General features: G+C 39.1%; 1 protein-coding gene across 2 annotated transcripts in view; it reads right to left on the bottom strand.

The window, feature by feature from the left end:
* Positions 1–21,615, bottom strand: part of LOC122808819 (deleted in malignant brain tumors 1 protein-like) — a 612,008-nt gene that overhangs the window by 494,989 nt on the left and 95,404 nt on the right. For both annotated transcript variants that reach the window (XM_044079898.1, XM_044079889.1), the window contains exon 4: positions 8–328. In XM_044079898.1, coding sequence (XP_043935833.1) covers positions 8–328 — 321 coding nt within the window. The remainder of the gene's footprint in view (positions 1–7; positions 329–21,615) is intronic.

Below are 21,615 nucleotides of genomic sequence, written 5' to 3'. Positions count from 1 at the left end.
AGCTTACCTTTTGAGCAAACCACTTGACCAATAGTTGAATTACGGTTGGTATTTCTCATCAACGAGATGCCAGGACAGTCCTCTAAATTATATTCTGTCCCTAAACATCCCAAATTTAACGGAAGGCTATTATAGTAAAGATCATTATGGGAAATGGAAGCAGCACTTAATGCAAATCCACATCCTGTGAGGCGGCATACAACATTAGCATCATCAATATTCCATCCTTCTCCTGAAATGTAGCCAAAAGTACTGGAAGAAGATACATATACAACACCTGCACAGCTGTCCTGGTCTCCATGGTTTCCAATCCACAACTGCAATGGACCTTCAAAAAAAAATGTCATTATTAAGTTTTTGTATTACATACAAAGAGACATACATAGATACTTCATACTTACATGCAGACATGAGCACACATGCACTTCTCTGCCTTTTTCCTCTAGATATTATTTTATTTACTATTGTGATACATACACACACCAAAATGATTTCAATCTGACAGACCTCCATTTTGCACTGTCACTTACTTGTTGTCTTGTGTGCAGACTTTCTGTAGGGCTCCAGTACTGTTATTTACTTATGTCTTAAAATGTATTTATTTATTTATTGTTTGTTGACCAGGATAGTCCAACTGAGCAGTGGTGGCCCATGGAGAAACCATCCAAACAATGAGAATAAAAATAAATGCAGTAAACTTCACAGAGATCTAAGGAAAATGCTACAATATGTGTAGAGACAACATACAATAATGATCTAATATGCAGAGTTCTAATGAAATACAACATTAAAAATAGATTAATGGTGTAATATAAAGAATTCTAAAGAAACATGATAATATAAAGATATGTGACAGTTGTATTCAAATTATCAGACATTAAAACAGTGTAGCTTTATGTGACAGAAGGAAGAACAAGAGGAAAAGTAGGATGAATTAGGAGGAAATACTGAGAAGTGGGAAGCGTTATGAGGAATAAGAAGGAAAAGTGGGAATTTAGGGGATAAATCTGAATCTAATAATTTGATCTGAAGTAAAAGCCAATGCCAAAGGTTTGTGGCTGACTAAGTTTGCAGATGGACACAAGCTAGAAGCAGTCATTGAATCCCCAAATGACATAGCCATCTTTCAAGACAATTTGTCCAAAATAAATAACTGGTGCCAAATTCATGGTTTGAAATTAAATGCCAAAAATGCATTATCATATCCTTTGGGAAGTCATCTATATGGGGAACAACTACATTGACAATACACCTCTAAGAATTAATCCACTTGTTCTGAGTTTGGGAACATATGTGGAAAGTGACCTAACTTTGAACAACATGTGTCTATCATCATAAGTAAGAAAGTCATTTTATATTGCACAGCTTATAAACAAGGAGATTGTTTTGAGATATAAGAATGTCATTGTCCTCTTTTACTCAGCCCTCATTAGGCCAGTCATTGAGTATAATGCCCACTTTAGCATGTATTTATCCAGACACATGTAACAACTGGAATGCCCACAAAGATACCTTACTAAAAGGTTACGAGGCCTAAACAACATGTCCTACATGGACTGACATAAAGCCCTGTCACTATACTCATTATACTGCAGACTGCTAAGAGATGTCCTGTGTTTGGCATATAACACATGCCCTGAACGCATTAGTGATGGATTTATTGCACATCAGTGAATCAAATTGCATCAGAAGTACTTGATCTAAGGAATTAAACCTCTTTGACAACATCAGCAGAATTGTTTGGAGGGACAAGTTTATCTTGCAGAGGATACTGTTTCTCTTTTTTAATATTCCAATAAATTGTTCTGGAAACTCCCAGATATGCTCAGAGCTAGTTCAAAATGATGTGAAGATTACTGATCCTACAGACATTGCCAACATACTGGCTGACAGGTTCAGTGCAAACTTCTCCCCCCCCTCCCCCCCAAAAGGAGAGATATCTATACCAAACGATTGCAGCCCCCCAAACATATCCAGCGCCCAAGTGAGAACTGCTCTCTCCAAAGCAAAAAACACAGCATCCATGGGACCTGATGGTGTCCCCGGCTGTGTGCTCCATGAACTCAATGAGGAATTAAACCCACAGCTAGGACAGCTGTTTAATCAAAGTCTTACCTCTGGATACGTGCCAGGAGTGGCGCACTGCAACTGTGGTACCACTTCACAAAGCGGTGCCTCCACCGACCCTGGAAATTACTGGCCCATTAGCTTGACAAGCCTTATCTGCAAAGCCATGGAGAGGATCATAATGGACCTCATAAATAAAGACATAGGGAATTTGCAGACTTTGGATCCAACCCAGTTTGGCTTTGTCAAAGGCAGATCATGCCTTTTAAACTTGGTTGACTTTTTGAAACAGTCACCAAAGCCATTGATGAGGGAAAGGCAGTCCATACAGCCTACCTCGATCTGGCTAAGGCCTTCGATACAATACCCCATTCGGGTATCATTGAAAAACTCATCAGCTTAAATGTCAACCCATACATCACAAGATGGGTTGCAAACTGGCTGAGTGACAGAACCCACAGGGTCAGAGCTGCTGGCGCCATGTCAGACTCAAAGCCTGTCACAAGTGGTGTCCCACAGGGCTCAGTCCTGGGCCCACTCTTGTTTGGCATCTACTTTTCTGAAGTACAAGCAAACACAGGAGGGTTATGGCTGACAAAGTTTGCAGATGACTGCAAACTGAAGCCATAGTAGAAAACACATCTGACACAGATATCCTTCAGAAGGGTCTCACAGAAGCGGATAACTGGTGCCAGAGCCACGGCCTAAAGTTAAATGCCAAAAATGCATAGTCATACCCTTCGGGAAAAACAAGGTTACCCTAGCTACCAAATAGGTGGCAATCCACTGAGCACAGAAGAAGTTATCAGGGACCTGGGGACCCAGGTTGATAGTAGTCTGTCATTCGACACCCATGTAGCTAAAGTAGTTAGGAAGACCTTCTACATTACCCACCTTATCATGAAGGGATTCTCATCTAGATCAAGGGAGGTCATAGTCTCCCTTTACTCATCACTCATCAGACCAATGATTGAGTACAATGCCCCATTCGAATGTATCTGACCCGACACTTGCAGCAGCTGGAGAGGCCACAAAGTTCCTCACCAAAAGGATAAAGGGTCTCAAAATCTGTCCTATGCTGCCCGACTGAAAGAACTCCAGCTCTATTCAGTAAACACCGCTTGCTCAGAGGTGACCTTTGCCTAACATACAAGGCCATGTCAAACCCAGATTTGATGAATATGCTTCACCTCAAAAATCTAGATCCATCAGAGCCACAAGGCGGAGACTTAAACCTTGACACGGCTATTAATAGGACGTGCTGGAGGGATAGATTCATTACCCAAAGACTCCCTATGCTGTGGAACAAAATCCCGGTACATGTGAGGCAGAGCACCTCGCTGGCCTTGTTCAAGAGAAATCTTGACCAATGGATGGGAGATCGCAGATATACCCCAGGGATTATCTCAGTGTCACTGCTCGACAGAGGCACAGCAAAATAATGGGTATAGTTCCCCATACTAAAGGGGTGGCGTAAGCCACAAAACGATGGGCTAGGCTTGTAAATGCCCTCGGGCAGATAGCCTAGTATGAACCTATGAACCTATGAACCTATGAACAAATGCTTCTAAAGTTTTAAACAAAGTGCTCCACTCTACAGAATCAAAAGCTGTCTTGATATCTGAGCTAATTAGGGTCAATTTCTAGCTCATTCCTTTTGCTAAATCTAAGATACTTACTAGCCTTTTTATATTATCACACGTTAATATGCTAACTATAAATCTTGTTTGATCTTTATTAATTAATCTACTATATCTCCTAATCGTGTAGCGAAGATGGAAGTACATATTTTTAGTTTACATTTAATAATGAAATAGGTGTATATGAGGAAAAGTATAGATGAGATTACAGAAAATTTTCATGTGGGAGGAATTGTTTTGTCACTCTGAAATATCCTGAAAGTGCCGCTCAGTAATTCTAAAATATTTAATGGAAGTAGAGTATACCATTTTTCCCTTTTACTCTTTTTTAACTTCTATTAGGAATCAGTAACACATATCTAAGTTTACTTATTTTCATTAATATGTACAGTTAGAGTTAATAACACTACAGCATAACTATTAAAATTCAGCAAAATGTAAGCAAATTATTTGTCAACAACAGATCAGTATAAAACATTACTATATTTTTTTGTTTTGCCCAGTTACTCACTTCTAAATAAATATTTAAAACATGTTATTTCAAGTAGATTTCTTACATATATACTTGCAAAGAGAAAGAAAGAAAATATAAAAAAAAAAAGAAAGAAAAAAGAAAGAAAGAAAGAGAAAAAGAAAGTTCCTTCCTGTCTTCACAGACATCATTGATTTCTGTGTAAAAATCTTTAATTCAGTGAGGGTGTCCACAAGATCAAATTTCTGCCAGGAAAGAGTGGTGGTTTACTAAAGATGTTTTTTTTGTTTAAAAAAAAAAAGCAGGAATTGAATAATGTATATAATGTTCCTTAGGTTATATGATATATAGCAATATGTGTGAAGTATAATGTTTATTATGTTAATATAGTTTGATTTATTTTATATGAATGTAAATTTGCCTATGTAACAAGTGATAATTCAATAAAGGTGTTTGAAAAAAAATTTCTACCGGGTACAAATGTAAAACCCTTTTTCAAAAGTGAAAAGTGGTCTAAAGCAATGTTCAAATTGCTATAACAGAATAGGGAAAGGTAAAGGGTTTTATCTTTGTCCCCCACAGAGATTTGGTCTTGTGGACACCATCACTGAATTACAGATTTTTACATGGAAATTGAATCCAGGCATTATGTTTAATAGTCATAATTTGGTTATCACTGGAGATTCTTTCAGTGTTAGAAAAAAAGTACATTTATGCCTTCACCACACCTCCCTTATTCAAAAGTTTGAGTGGGCTTGTGAATCAGATTTTTATAATTTACAGAACAATATTAAACACACCCATTTTAATTATTTAACACCAAGTGAGAGGATTACTTTTCACAAACTCACTAAGGAAAAACTATTAGAATCATGATAAAGGTGGTAGTACTGTTATCTTTGACACCACCAATTACATTAGTGCTATGTTTACTTTATCATAGGACATCAGCCCATGCATCCATGTGTTCAAAAATGAAGTTAATGTTGCATACAAAATGACAGATTTCCAGATCATGGATTTATTTCAACAATGAATTATTTCCTTAGATCTCTTGAATTTTTCAAACACATATCCTTGAGGCCAATAATAGTGGCAAAACTCTAAGACCTATCCTTTGGCTGCATTTATTGATTGAAAATTGAAATCTCATTTTTCTTATACACCTCCATTATTAAAGGACTCTTGAGATTTTTTAATGTAGATTTAGGCAAGATCTTGTCAGTAACAACAAAGGTTTTTGATTGATGTCATTGATTTATTTGCTTGTATACCTCAAGCCAAAGGTATGAATTTTTTTTAGTAAAGCACTTGGAGGTTACAGTTTTCTAACTGGTACAGATATTAGATTGCTTACTGATTTCATGAGTTTGGTTTTCGAAAATAATGTTACATTATTTTTAAGGAGAATTTTACAGACAGATCCGTGAAGTGGATTTGGCAGCAGTTTGTGTCCCATCATTTGTGAATCTGGTTCTGTACCACAGGGAGACCAACACTGTGTTTAACAATAATATTTGTTCACAAAATTGTGTTATGTATCTTCGTTATTTAGGCAATAATTATATTTTAATTCTTTGGAATAGTGGTGAGAACATAGTTGATAACCTTGTTGCACATTTAAACAGTACCACAAACTTTCTTGTATTTACTTATTCTTTTAATAAAGATTTTGTTAATTATTTAAACACTACTATTTGTTTTAATGAAGGAAGATACATTTCCAGTATGTATAGGAAACCCACTTTTAGTAATTCCTATCTTCATTTTTTGAGTCACTATCCATACAAGCAAAACATGGGTATAGTGTGGTGGCAATTCATTAGATTGCCTTCAATAATATCCAGTGACAGTCACTTTGTATCTGAGAGTAAAAAAGTAAGATTAATGTTTTTAGAGAGGGGGCGGCCACGGTGGTGCAGTGGTTAGCATTGCCACCTCACAGCAAGAGGTTCTCCGGTTCAATCCTCGGCTGGGGTGCCTTCTGTGCGGAGTCTACATGTCCTCCCTGTGGTTGCGTGGGTTTCCTCCGGGTGCTCCGGTTTCCTCCCACATCCCAAAGACATGCTGCAGGTGGATTGGACACTCTAAAATTGGCCCTAGGTGTGAGTGTGTGCGTGTGTGTGCCTTCTGTGGAAGGTTGGGCACCGGGCTGGCAACTCGACACCGTAAAACTCCACTGCCAATCATGAGCGGACGAGGTGATCCGCTGTGGTGACCCCTAACCGGGAAAAAGCCGAAAGAAGAAGAAGAAGAAGAATGTTTTTAGAGAGGGATTTTCCTATTTTTTTTTAATTAACAAGATCATTAATTGATACTTCAAGGCTGGTCAAACAGGACAATGTACTTGAGCTCCTCCATGTTCAAATCACCATAGGCAAAATCCAATACCACTTCCTTGCAAGCTGTAGGTCCCCCTCTATGATCCAGGAAACCCATACAGTGTATTTAAACTTATTAGAAGCCCTAACCATCTAACCCAATACCATATTCATGCGTGAGTTTAATTACCCCACTATTAACTGGGAATCCTATACAACACCAAACGTACATGCAGAGACATTCCTGGATTTTGTAAACACAAACTCCCAGGATCAGATAGCCAATACACCAACCAGAGGTGCAACTATACTGGATCTGGTCCTCACTAAGATGGGAGACTGCTGTACACCCCCTACTGTAATACCTTCCTTGGTAAGGTTAGACCACAAAATGGTCTCCTTTGAAGTAAAATAAAAGCTGGACCCCCAGCTAAACCTCGAATATTCAGGAACTATTCTAAGGCTAACCTCCTGCTATTAAGTGAGAACCTGGCAACATTTCAAGCCCCCATAAACCCTCAGAACACTTCTGCCTATGCAGAACTGCTCACAGAAACCCTGTACATCCACGTTAATAGCTGCATAGAGGCAGCTGTACCCACCAGGAAGAAGTACAGAACTAACTCTAAAAACAAGCTACCCAGGTGGAATCACAAAATCAATTGGCTGTATAACAGGAGGAAGAAAATCATGGCAAAAATTAGGAGGTGCAGCACCCAGCAGGATAAAAGCACTTCCATCAAACTAAACAAACAACTCAGAGGACAAATAAAGTCTAGCAAAGCCAAGCCTTAGGTAAGTTTGGCCTCACAGGCCAAGGACAACCACAAAGCATTCTTTAGCTATGTCTGCAACCTCAAAGGCAATACACAATTGTGTGAAGAGCTCATTATAAATGGAGCCACCTATACAGAGTCAACAGATATAACAAACCTCCTGGCTGATAAATTCAGCTCCAACTTTACCCCTCTCTCCCCCTCAACCTTCCCTCAGGAAATATCATCAGATATAACTCCTGCTACTATCAGTAGAAAACAAGTCCTTAATGCTCTCTCTCAGACCAAGAACACTGCATCAATGGGCCCAGACAATATCCCAGGATGCCTTCTAAATAGCATGAAACATGACCTATCAGGGCCTCTAGAATTACTATTTAACTGTAGCCTCCAATCAGGCTTCGTGCCTCATGAATGGAGAAAGACAACAGTCATCTCTCTGCAGAAAAGTGGGCCATCTATAGACCTTGGAAACTACAAACTGATAAGTCTCACTAGTCTTATATGCAAAGCCATTGAAAGAAGTATCATGGAGATGCTCAATAGAGATATAGTAAACCTCCAGACTCTGGACCCAACACAGTTTGTTTTTTTTTCAAGGGAAGATCATGCCTACTCAACGTGGTGGACTTCTTTGAGAAGGTCACCAAAGCAATGGATGAGAGCAAAATCATTTACACTGCCTACCTTGACCTGGCCAAGGCATTTGATATAATATCCCACTCGGGCATTGTTGAAAAACACAAGAGGTTAGGTACAAATCTGTATGTCACCCGGTGGCTAGCCAGTGGGCTCACAGACAGGACCTAGGAAGTTAGAACTGGGGAGTCCACCTCTACAAAGAAGCCAGTCACAAGTGGAGTCCCTCAGGGATCAGTCCTGGTACTGCTCACAAATGTTCTCCAGGAGGAGCTGACACAGACAAATAACTGCTGTCAGAGCCTTGGGAAGTCATCCATCCCTGGTAACTATCATATTGACAACACACCCCTTACAGTTGACCAAGTAGTCAGGGACTTATGGACACGCATAGATAGTAATCTAGCCTTTGACCATCATGTGTCTACAGTGGTGAAGTAATCATTCTATGTTGCTCAACTTATAAGCAAAGGTACGGCATGTAAGTCCAAGGAAGTCATTGTTCCACTGTATTTGGCATTCATCAGACCTATCATTGAGTACAATGCTCCCTTTGATATGCACCTAACCAGGCATATCCAACAATTGAAATGTCCACAAAGATTCCTCACTAAAAGAATACACGGAATAAGTAATATGTCTTATGCAGACTGCCTCAAGGCCCTATCTCTGTCTCCTACAGGCTTTTGAGGGGAGATCTATGTCTGGCATACAGGACACTGCCAGACTCCACTCTGATGGACCTCCTGCATATCCACAAAACAAACAGCACCAGAATTACCTGTTCTAAAGACTTAAACCTTGCCTGTGATATAAATAGGACCTGCTGGAGAGATGAGTATGTATCCCAGAGACTACCCCATCTATGGAACAGGCTCCCATCCATGTGAAGCAGAGTTCCTCTCTAGCCCAATTCAAGTGCAACTTGGACAGCTGGATGGGAGACCAGAAATTCATCCCTGGCATGGCACCTATGTCTCTAATGGGCACAGGTAGCCTGTAAATGGTTCATCTCCCAGGGCCATGCTTACACTTATCAAGGGTATCAGAACTTGTCAGAGATTTGGGATGCATGGATAGGTTTAAAAAGGCCCTTGTAGACGTTAGCCCAGTAAACACCTATGAACCTATAAAGAAGTATCTCAACATAGGCTAGATAAGTTTAACCCTTGTTAGGGTGCAGCCTTCCTTCGGTTGGTAACTCTATTCATAGTGAAAGAAACACAGGCTCTTGGGGTAAAGCTCTCACATTAAAAATTCATGGGGAATCTCATGAAGTGACCAACATTGTCAAGAATAACTGGAATATTTTTAAAACTAATGAAGATATATTTAGGAATTTGGAAGAACAGACATTATTTGTTTACAAGGTAGGGAGAAATTTGAAGTCAATATTTGAAAAATCCTTACATTCTAATAACAATGATGAAATTTATGGTGATACCAAAGGATGTGGGGCTTGTGTACAATGCCCTTACATTTTACTTGGTACTTGTTTAACGTTGGGTAATAGTACTGCGACTAAGATAATTTTTGTAAGGAGACTTGAGACTTCAGGCATGTGGTCTATTTGGCAAAATGTGACACTTGCCCAAATTTTTATGTGGGCAAGACTGAATGTGTCCTCAGAAAAAGAATTTATGGGCATCTGAATAATTTTAGGAAAACGTGAAAAATACCCTTTACAAACACTCCTTAGAGTGTGGGAATTATAACAGGATTTTTATTTAACATTTTGGCATGGTAGAACCAAGTCCGAGGGGAGGACTATGGAAAAATACATAAAACTTTTTTTTTTTGGCAGCTGAAGTTAAATGCTATTTGTGCCCCAGGTATTAATGAGAATGTTTCTAGTCAGCCAGTGCTTAAATTAAGAGTAGCCAAATTATAGGTACTCCTTTTCCATTAGGAGTGTTTTTCTAAATGTGTACATTTTTGTAATATAAATCATGGCCTTTTAGTTCACTAAAATGCTTATCAATCTTGTATTTCCTGACTTAGTGGTTGTACATCGATTTATAATTACATGTCTTTTTAAAGTTTATGTACACATTTGTTGCACATGTATATTTTTTATAATTAAAAGATTTTTTTTTAATTTTGGAAAATTCTTTGTTAGTTTTAGCAGTCATTTTAAAAACTGAATTGTACATCAGTATTTATTAGTGTTATGGATGAATTTCCCTTTAATACCGGCATTTTTATAGATGACGTTACCTATTTAATACTATTCAGTTTTTCTGTATGTATAGTTCTGATGAAGTCCAAATCTAAATTATTTGTATGAAAGCTGTTAACTAAATTATTTAAAGACATCTGAGTTGGCTGTATGATATTAAAGTATTTTTGTTTTTTACAGACCAAGTGGTTTTATTGTTAGCATTCTATCATAGTGGCACACCGTTGGTTAGTATACACAACTGGTTCAGTGGTTGATCCTGTTTTTTTCGGCATACCTCATATTTGGTTTGTTTCTGTGAGGTGGAGTCATGTTCTTTGGCTTTCCCTGTACTGCTCATTCTTTTTGGGTTACTAGTTGCGCCATGCAGTCATACCCTCATTGCTGACTTTTTCTTTTTTCTTTTTTCTTTATCAACAGTGCTGATATGTTATCTCTGTAATCCGTGTAATGCAGTAGAAGCAAAGAAGGATTGTGGCACTGATCACAGCACTGTAAATAGCAGTATGCTTGGATTGTACAAAGCTGGAGTCCCACATCTTAGACCGCTGGGACCAGCCCATACAGTGATAGCATTGTGTTCATGAATTGCACATGATCAAGGAGGGGATCATTTGCATCTGCACTGACTACATGTGGACAATGAAGTAAAACTCCACTCTATGTCAGGAAGGTTGTGCACAATTTTGTTGTGAATTACAAGGGGATGTGGTATGCTGTATTTCACAGCCCTGCTCCATGGCACATACCCACTGTTTACAATTTAAAAAGACCCTGACACAATGCTCATACAAGCTGACAACATTACTAACCCCTGAGTCATGATATTCAATGTGCTGATCCATTTTCATTCCTAAATTTGAACTTGCTATTACACTCATGGTTCTCACAAAGTAAAGAGACTCTCCAAAACATTTTGGCAAAGAAAGGAGGTTTCATCTCTGCTGCTGATTCCAGAATTCATTAATGAGAGTTTCTACCCAATGTTATCAAGCAAAGCAAAATGTCACATTCCTGCTACCTTTAATGACTTAAATATAACTTTATATATAGTTCTGTCTTCCATTTCCAATGAAGCCTCCATCATCACATACTATAATCCAATAAGATCACAAACATCTAGCACTTTCCTATTTAAAATTTTCACAAATTGCTTCAATAATATGGAACCCTCTACTCCTAGACATTACAAATGTCCCTCCTGCTACTGTGCACAGCTTCAGGGCCAGTATTTTTCAATTTCTGTCACATTATCTTTGACCCAGTGTACGTAGAACTGCCCCACTCATGCACAGTGACATAGGCAGCAAAATATAAGTATGCTGTTATTTATATTATTTTTATTGTTCTACATTCTTAATACTCTGATATTTTATGTTTCTCTTTCTCACACTTCTTTGGGCCTGATAACACTGACCAACATTGTACTTCCATATTAAAGTTCCTGATTACTGCATTTTACATACCATTGCCTTCACACATTCTGCTGAATGAAAACTACCTATAGAGAAAAGATAAATAATTACTTTAGTATTCTCTGACAAAACTCAAACCTCTGCCTACCAATGAAAAAAATGAATGGTCTGATTTCAAGGTCCAAATGGAGAAACTGGCAGTGGGTCAAAATATCACTTTTGGATAGATCAACATTTTTCCCTTACTATCCTGGGAATAGATGACCTAGGTAAACTGGCAATAGCGGTAGATGTAATCAATCAGAAATTGTGTAAAGAAAGGCCTGTTTATGCATGTGCAGTGATAGACATTACTGCTTCAGAAATTACTTCAGAAGGTAAAGAATTAGACAAAAAAGGCATGCATATTTCCAGTGCCACAAGAAAAACAACTATGTGAACTTGGAGAAAGATTCCTAGAGCTCTGGGTAAAACAAAAGGCAGAGTGAGAAACGATGCAGGTACAGGTTATAAAGTTGCCATCATTCTAGAGACACAATATAAGTTCCAGCCTAAGCCAGGCCTTTTATTATACAAGACAGCAGTGACTGGGGAAAAAAACATTATAATAAGGGAGTATTTTTTGTTTTTATTTTACTTTATTTTAGTTATTAGCAACTCAGTTTATTTTTGCTAATGTTAAGAACTAGAGGTGAACAAAGGCAAGCTGTTATATTGTTAGGATATCAAAGAATGCAAAATATGTTATGTTCACAGTAATGACCAAGTAAACTATTAAATTAATTGTAATCAAAAGATTCTAGGTTTGACTCCAGGCTAACTAGCAATCACTAATTTGACTCATACGGAATTAGGTACCTTGTACTACATAGTAACATTCAAATAGAGGCATCCTATTTTATAAGTTAATGCATCAGAAAATTACAGAGAAGCATGTAATGTTTATTTTATAGCTCACTAGAAACATTAATGCATTTAATATGGAATTAAAAGAAATTATGGACAACCATATAGAAAACTTTATTGTTGGAAAGGGGGTGATTAATGAAATGCTTTGGTAGTTCAGGTACATTTTCAAATGAGTTAGGGTTCTCAGCAGATAAGGTAGAGCAATTGAGGAAGCCAGAGTTGATTAAGTTGCAGTGCCTACGATGGGTGGTAGGATGCACACACTGGTACAACTGAAGAAATAAAGGCATCAGAGCAAAAGAAAAAGTAGTTTAATTTACAGAGAAGGTCAGGGAGAACAGATTAAGGTGGTTCAGGCACATGTACAGGAAAGGAGAAGATGATGCTGTGAAGAAGATTTCAGAGAAACAGGAAGAAAGCAAGAGAAACTGAGGATGTCCAGCAAACAGATTGGTGGGTTGTGTAAGTCCTGCGATGGTCAGAAATAAGTGTCAAACAAGGCAGGACAGCGACACTGAATAAAGAGATGGTGACAGCTGACTTGATGTTCAGACCCCATGTAGAAAATGGGAAAAGGAGGGTTCATGATTATGGTGATGGCACCCAGATCATTTTATACATACCCATAGATGTCAATTTTTCACAAGAAAAATTATTTCTTCCTGAAATTATAAGAAACTGCAAAGAAGTGCATTCCTGTATAACACATCTATATACAAATGTTTTATAACATTTTTTAAAATACCTCTGAGTGGAGATGTAAAATGAAACTTACTAGATACTAGTTAAAGGAAATCAAGAAATTGAAGGGAATAAAGAAGAATAAAGGAAACAGAAAAGAAATTTCAGAAATAAGTAAAAAAGGAAATTAAAACATTGCTGAGGTAACTGCTATCAATATCATTAAACTAATTCAGACCTACTTGTTCCTGGCTTTAATGAGTTTCTTCTTGAGACTATATTTATTTAACAGTAAATATGCCAATATATCAATACAAAATTTATCACATCAAAACATCTTTTATAATCTAAGTATAGAAGGCTATATATATATATATATATATATATATATATATATATATATATATATATATATATATCTATGGGATCACTATGTAATTTCAAAATAATGAAATCTCGAACGTCAGTATTTTGAAATTATATACCCGAAAACACACAATCACGAACACACACAATCCTGAACATACACAACCATGAACACACACTACACGTACAGCACACATATACACATACACACAACTACCCCTCAAAACCACTGCACCCTCCACACCCCCATTCTTATATATTTTAATTCCGAGATCGCACAATCAGCCACACTAACATAACACACACTCATTTTACACTCTCTCACCCACATATCACAGTTACAACACACACTAACATACACTAAAACCCTAACCAACACACATACACATACATACATACATACCCAAACATACACCAAAACAGCAGAAGCACTAATTCAAAATCTCTGTAACTCGGGATTTTGAATTTCGCGCTTCTGTAGCTTCAGGATTCCATGCCTTCGCTATTATAATTTCAAAATACTGAAATTCGAGATTTCAGTATTTCTAAATGATATAGTGGGCCCATATATATATATATATATATATATATATATATATATATATATATATATATATATATATATATATAGTTAATATAAAAAGTGTATGCCATGTTTATATGATATAAAAAAAATGAGACCACAATAAATCATTTCAAAACCTTTTCCACCTTTAATGTGACCTATAACCTGTACAATTCAATTGAAAAACAAACAAATCTGTTAGTGGAAAAATAAAAAAAAATAAAAAACATACAATAAGCTGGTTGCCTAAGTGTGCACACCCTTAAACTAGTACTTTGTTGAAGCACCATTTGATTTAATTACAGCATTCATTCTTGAGTACACACCTGTCATCAATTAAAGAAGTTCTGATTAACCCCAAATAAAGCTCAGCTGTCCTAGTAGGATTTTCCTGACATTTACTCAATTATCTGCTACAGCAAAAGCCATGGTTCACAGAGAGCTTGCAAAGTATCAAAGGGATCTCATTGTTACAAGGTATCAGTGAGGAGAAGGGTACAAAAAAAAATTTCACAGCGTTGGATATACCATGGAATACAGTGAAGACAGTCATCAAAAAGTGGAGAAAATATGGGACAACAGCAATGTCACAAAGAACTTGACGTCCCTCCAAAATTAATGAAAAGACAAGACAAAATCTGGCCAGGAAGGCTGCCAGGAGACCCACAGCAACACTGAAGGAGCTGCAGGAATTTCAGGCACGTACTTGTTGTGTATTACATGTGACAACAATCTCCTGTATTCTCCATATGTCTGGCCTATGGGGTAGGGTTTCAAGACAGAAGCCTTTTTTTAAACAGAAAAACATCTAGACCTAGCTAAAATTTGCAAAACAATGCATCAAGTCTCCCAAAAACATATGGGAAAATGTGTTATGGTCTGATGAGATCAAGGTTGAACTTTTTGGCCACAATTCCAAAAAGGTACATTTGGCACAAAAAACAACACTTTGCATCACCAAAAGAACACCATCCCCAAGGTGAAGCATGGTGGTGGCAGTATCATGCTTTGGTTTGCTTTTCTTCAGCTAGAACTGGACCTTTAGTCAAGGTGGAGGGAATTACGAACAGTTCCAAATACCAGTCACTTTTAGTCCAAAACCTTCAGGCATCCTCATCACAAAAGGTTTCTCATCCAGGAAAAAAGAGGCCATTGTTCCCATCTATTTGTCACTCAGACCCATTATAGAGTACAATGCTCCTTTTGGTATGTACCTCACAAAACATCTACAACAACTGGAAAGGCCATAGAAATACCTCACAAAGAGGATTACTGGCCTCAAACAGATGCACTACACATACCGTCTCAAAAAACCCCAGCTTTACTCAGTTGCATATTGCCTACTCAGAGGCGATCTCTGCCTAACATACAAAGCTATGTCAAACCCAGAGCTGTTGGACATGCTCCACTTAAAGAAATCCCAATCCCTCTGAGCTACATGCAATAGGGACCGAAACCTTGTCACCACAATAAACAGAACATGCTGGAGGGCTAGATTCTTGTCCCATAGACTTCCCATACTTTGTAACAAACTACCTATCTATATCAAACAAAGCTCCTCATTAGTGTAAATAGTGTGGGAAGAAATAGCCAGGGAATTGTTATGGCTAGGCTTGTATAGGCCCTAGGACCAATAGCCTAGTACTAACCTATGAACCTATTAGCACTCTTCAAGAAAAATCTTGATGATTGGATGGAGATAGGAAATTCACCCCAGGGACCACGTCTGTGGCTCTGCTCAACAGGGGCACAGGAAAATAATTTTCTTGGGTGGGGAAAGTCAGGGTACATTTTTGGCTAGGCTTATAAAGGCCCTAGGGCCAACAGCCTAGTACCTACCTATGAATATATATATATATATATATATATATATATATATCTATATTACACACACAGACACACACACACACACACACAGACACACACATACATATATATATATATATATATATATATATATATATATATATATATATATATATCCACAACTACAGCCAAAGTCTATACTGCTAGGTGGTTATCTATATAATATATGTCTATATATAAATATATATATATATATATATATATATATATATATATATATATATATATATATATATATATATATAGTTGGGTCTACTTCACGTGACTGAAAATTCAAAATACTGAATTTCATTTGGCTGAGACCAGAACATCTAATTTTCAAAATACTGAAAACTCATTTGACTAAGTCTTATTATCCTGAGAGTTTACAATGCTGAATTTTAGAATACTGAATTTTAAGCCATAGACATGCACACTTACAACACCAATGACAAACTCTTTCCAAAACTCAAAAACTACTTACTTACTCTTAAAAGAAACCAGATGATATAAAACCAAATTAAATGGGAGGTCTTTGCTGCCCACACACCTCCAATGTGGAGGGCTGCACCCCCCCACTCCCCCAACTTTATATACTAGCTCCAGGATCACACTACAATAGGGAAAATGGCATATACTTTTTACTTACCTTACAGTAGGGAAAAGGGCATATACCTTTTTACAGTACTGTACACACTTCCACTCCTGCCGGGAGCTCATGAAATGTTCGCCTATTACTTTAGATACTTCCCATAAAGATGTAAAGAGACATACCCACACTTAGAAACACTACACCACTAGTTTCTACTATCAGTATTCTAACAACTGGTACTGTTATAGTTATGTTTTTTTTTTTTTATCACAAGCAACTCACATGTGAAGGTAAAAACACATCACGTCTGTGGCTTAAAATTCAGTATTTTGAAATTCAGTATTGTAAGCTTTCTGTATAATGAGACTCAGTCAAATGAGTTTTCAGTATTTTGAAAATTAGGTATTGTGGTCTCAGTCATAGGTTCATAGGCTCATAGGTAGGTACTAGGCTATTGGCCCTAGGGCCTAAATAAGCCTAGCCAAAAAGGTACCCTGGCTTTCGCCACCCAAGAAAATTATTTTCCTGTGCCACTGTCGAGCAGAGCCACAGAAGTGATCTCGGGGTGAATTTCCTATTTCCCATCCAATCATCAAGATTTTTCTTGAAGAGTGTTAACGAGGAGCTTTGTTTGATATAGATGGGTAGCTTGTTCCAGAGTATGGAAAGTCTCTGAGACAGGAATCTATCCCTCCAGGATGTTCTGTTTATTGTGGTGACAAGGTTTAGGCCCCTAGAGCGTGTAGCTCGGAGGGATTGGGATTTCTTTAAGTGGAGCATGTCCATCAGCTCTGGGTGTGACATAGCTTTGCATGTTAGGCAGAGATCAACTCTGAGTAGGCAATATGTGACGGAGTAAAGCTGGAGTTTTTTGAGACGGTCTGCATAGGGCATCTGTTTGAGGCTGGTAATCCTCTTTGTGAGGTATTTCTGCGGCCTTTCCAGTTGTTGTAGATGTCTCGTGAGGTACATACCAAAAGGGACAGTGTACTCTATAATGGGTCTAATGATTGAAGAGTAGAGGGGAGTAATGACCTCTTTTTTCCTGGATGAGAAACCTTTTGTGATGAGGTGTGCCATGTAGAAGGATTTCCGGACTACTGTGGTGATGTGATTATCAAAGGAGAGACTATGGTCCACCTGTGTCCCAAGGTCTCTTATCACACTGTTGGTGTTAAGAAGACTATCACCTATGTTGTAGTTCATGGGTAAAGAGTTTTTGCCAAAGGGGATGACAATGCACTTTTTGGCATTGAGCTTGAGGCCATGGCTTTGACACCAGGCATCTGTCTTGGTGAGGCCCTTTTGTAGGATGTCCACATAATTAGGAGTTTTGATTATGGCTCCTAGTTTGCAGTCATCTGCGATCTTCATAAGCCAAAGACCTTCTGTGTTAGCCTGTACTTCAGAGAAGTAGATACCAAACAGGAGAGGACCCAGGATTGAACTCTGTGGTACTTCACTTGTCACTGGTCTGAAGTCTGATTTGGAGTCTGCTACTTTCACAGTGTGGGTTCTGTCAATGAGCCAGTTGGCAACCCATCTTGTGACCTAGTTTAGTGAGTTTATCTATAATTCCAGAGTGGGGGATGGTGTCGAAAGCCTTGGCGAGATCTTGATAGGCTGTGTGAACCACCTTACCCTTGTCTATGGCTTTGGTGACTGCTTCAAAGAAGTCTATCAGATTTAGATGACATGATCTGCCTTATACAAACCCGAACTGGGTGGGGTCCAGAGTTTGGAGATTATCATTGTCTTTGTTTGTAAGTTCCATGATGATATGTTCCATGGCCTTGCAGACCAGGCTCGTCAGGCTAATGGGGCAGTAGTTCCCAGGGTCCATGGTGGCTCCCCCTTTGTGGAGTAGGATAACCATTGGTGTGCACCATTCAGTGGGTGCAAAGCTTGAGGTGAGGCTATGATTAAACATGGTACTTAGTTGGAGTGCCAGTTCGTTCTGTAGTTTATGTGGAAAGTTCCTGTGTTGCCCATTTCCTTTCTTGGATAAAGGGAGGCTTCTTTGTTCACCAGTGGCAGTGGGGAGCTTAGAGCAGCCTATCTATCCCTGGAGGAGTGTTCCCAGCACAAGAATCTGGTAGTCTACTGGCTGTTTTGGGCCAATTTCTAACTCTTTCAAGTCCCCCTGTATAATACCCGCTTTGGCGTGGTTTTTGCACTTGTTACTACTCAGCTAAGCTCCTTGTGGTCCTGCAGAGTGGTGCTAGCAGCAGAGAGGCTAAAAGAGTGACTGATAACCTGATAAAAGTTTTTTTATTCCTGCTACTACCTGGGTGACTGTCCGATCTAGCTAAACTGCAAGTAATTCTGCTTCTTGAACTGTTTTAAACTGTTTAAAGTTGTTTTTGCACCTGCACTTTTAAAGTTTGCCCTGTTTGTTGCATTTACCTGTTGAGGCTACACACTCAAGTGCGCTAGCCTGTGCTACATATTTATTGCACTTTCCTGCTGTTTATTGCAAAAAAGAAAAAAAATTATCCTTGTTTCCCATCTTTCCTGACCTAGAGTAGTCCAAATACAGGCTTTGCTGTATTCTGGACTTTTGGAAAGCTCCTGTGTTGCCCATTTCCTTTCTTGGATAAAGGGAGGCTTCTTTGTTCACCAGTGGCAGTGGGGAGCTTGGAGCAACCTATCTATCCCTGGAAGAGTGTTCCCAGCACAAGAATCTGGTAGTCTATTAGCCGTTTTGGGCCAATTTCTAGCTCTTTCAAGTCCCCCTGTATAAAACCCATTTTAGCGCGGCTTTGCGTGATTTTGCGCATAGTGCAGCATCATTGGGTTTAAACCATTCTCAGCTCCACAAAAATCTGCTCTTCACTTTTTCCCTTACAACTGATCTACTTCTCATAATAAACACCCTATTCTCACTCTAAAGCCTGGCACTTGCTCACCAAAGCAATAATATAAGTCAGCACTAAAAAATTAAAAGCACTACACCCTCACAAACTCCCCTTAAGTACTTTGTTCCTCATTGGCCCTTTTTTTTCAATCATAAAGGAATTCCCAATACTATTCTAGCATGTCCAAAGGTCAGTTGTCAATCTCCTCTCCGGTCCAGCTGGTGAATCTGGGAATCTTGAGGCAATGTTATAACTGCCTCATGTACACAGACAACCCTCCCCTCCTCAAAACAAATTCCAACATATGTGAGAGATGCAACCATATAGCCAAACTGGAGGATAAGCTCTCTCAACTCAGTACTGGCATAACCAGTCAGGAGGAGAAGGAAACCACACTCACTACAATTCCAGTCTCACATAGACCTACCACGACAGCAAACCAAACACATAAACACACAAAAACATACTCGGAGGCTCTAAATAAAAATCTGCCTAAGCAGCAGAGACCTCCAAAGCAGACACCCAAGCAACCGCTACCCCAAAACAAAACATGTGCAACACATAGCTCACAAAGCCAGTGTGCCAAACAGTCACAGCCCTTAAGGCTAAACAACACACCTGATACACTTGTAATAGGTGACTCTATCGTCAGGCACACTGACGTCCCGCTCACCAGGCTGAACAAGGAGAAGGTTATGGTGAGCTGCCTGTCGGGTGCTAGGATCTGCCACATAACACAAGCACTCAGGTCACTCCAAGGTAAGTACAAATATGACTCAGTCATCGTCCATGCTGGTGTGAATGACCTGAGACGTACCTCCCTGGACTACATGAAAAGAGACATAGAGGAGCTATCTGAGCATGTAGCCCAGGCCGGTATGACCCTGACCTTGAGTAGCATCTTACCCTCACCAAGAATGATGCCACAATATGAAGACAAGATGATCAATTTCAACAATTGGCTTAAGTATTGGTGTCATTCAAAGGGGATCCAATGCCTGTCTGCCTGGGATGACATGCTCGACGAGCCATGATGCTTCGCTAGGGATGGCTTGCACCTGTCACCCCTGGCCTTTCGGATATTGGCAAAGGCTCTTGCCACCCCCATAGTGCCTTTTTTAGGCAAGGCTCAAAAGACAAACCCACCTCCATAGGTATCACAAGGGATAAGAAACTAAGAGTAATGCTTCTCAACACCAGAAGTCTAAACCTCAAGATGCACGCACTCGAAACTCTCCTTAGCATGGAGAACATCGATATCTGTGCAGTAACAGAAACCTGGTTCAAGGCTCCCGAGAGCACCCCGCACTACCAGGTTATACCTCATACCATGTTTTTCGGCCCCAAAATTTGCACCGAACCACAAAAGGAGGGGGAGTATCAATATTCGTCAAAGATACCCACACCTCCAGGTTGGTGGCACAGCAAGAAGCATCAGAGACTACCCATGTGCAACTAACAGTGGGTAAAACTGCCTTCCAGTTTATAGCCTGCTACAGACCACCCTCCCAAACCCAGGAACCCCACTCGGCCTTCCTGAGAACACTGAAAAATATGAAGGTCTCTCCAAACACCATTATATTGGGCGACTTCAACTACCCTAACATAGACTGGAAGCATTACTCTAGCTCCAACACCCTAGCTCAAAGGTTCCTAGAATTTATAAACTCAAATGCTATGGAACAACTTGTTGCCACTCCCACAAGAGGGGAAAACATACTGGACCTGATCATCACCAACATGGTGACTCTAAGCTCCAGACCAGAAGTGTATCCCTCACTGGTAAGATCAGACCATAAACTAATCTCACTAGATATTCACATCCCGACCCTAGCCCCTGCCCAGAAAACCACAGTGAAAAACTTCTCTAAAGCAAATTTCACACTCCTCAAAACCGAGGTGGAATCCTTCAAAGCCCCTGGGCCTGTGGAAAATATGGCCCAGACCGCAGAATCCTTTATAAACGCATTCTATGAACACCTTCAGGAATGCATGGATCATGCAATCCCAAATAAAACCAAGACTCAATCCTCCAAAGTTAGGCGTCCTGTCTGGTGGACCCCAGCCATAAACAAACTATACAATAGAAGGAGGAAGCTACTACATGATAGAGCAAAATCCCAAAAAGGGAAGGCATCTCTGATCAGTATTAGCAAAAAAATACGGGCACTCATAAAATCGTCTAAGGCCAGCTTCGAGAGAAAAATTGCACAGAACACTAAGGATAATCACAAGGCTTTCTTTAGTTATGTTAGGAACCTGGGTGGGAATTCCCAGATATGTTCAGAAT

The sequence above is a fragment of the Protopterus annectens genome, chromosome 1.part1 (genome assembly GCF_019279795.1).
Source record: "Protopterus annectens isolate FY-2018-M chromosome 1.part1, PAN1.0, whole genome shotgun sequence".
NCBI classification, from domain to species: Eukaryota; Metazoa; Chordata; order Ceratodontiformes; family Protopteridae; genus Protopterus; species Protopterus annectens.
This window is presented reverse-complemented; position numbering and strand designations above follow the sequence as displayed.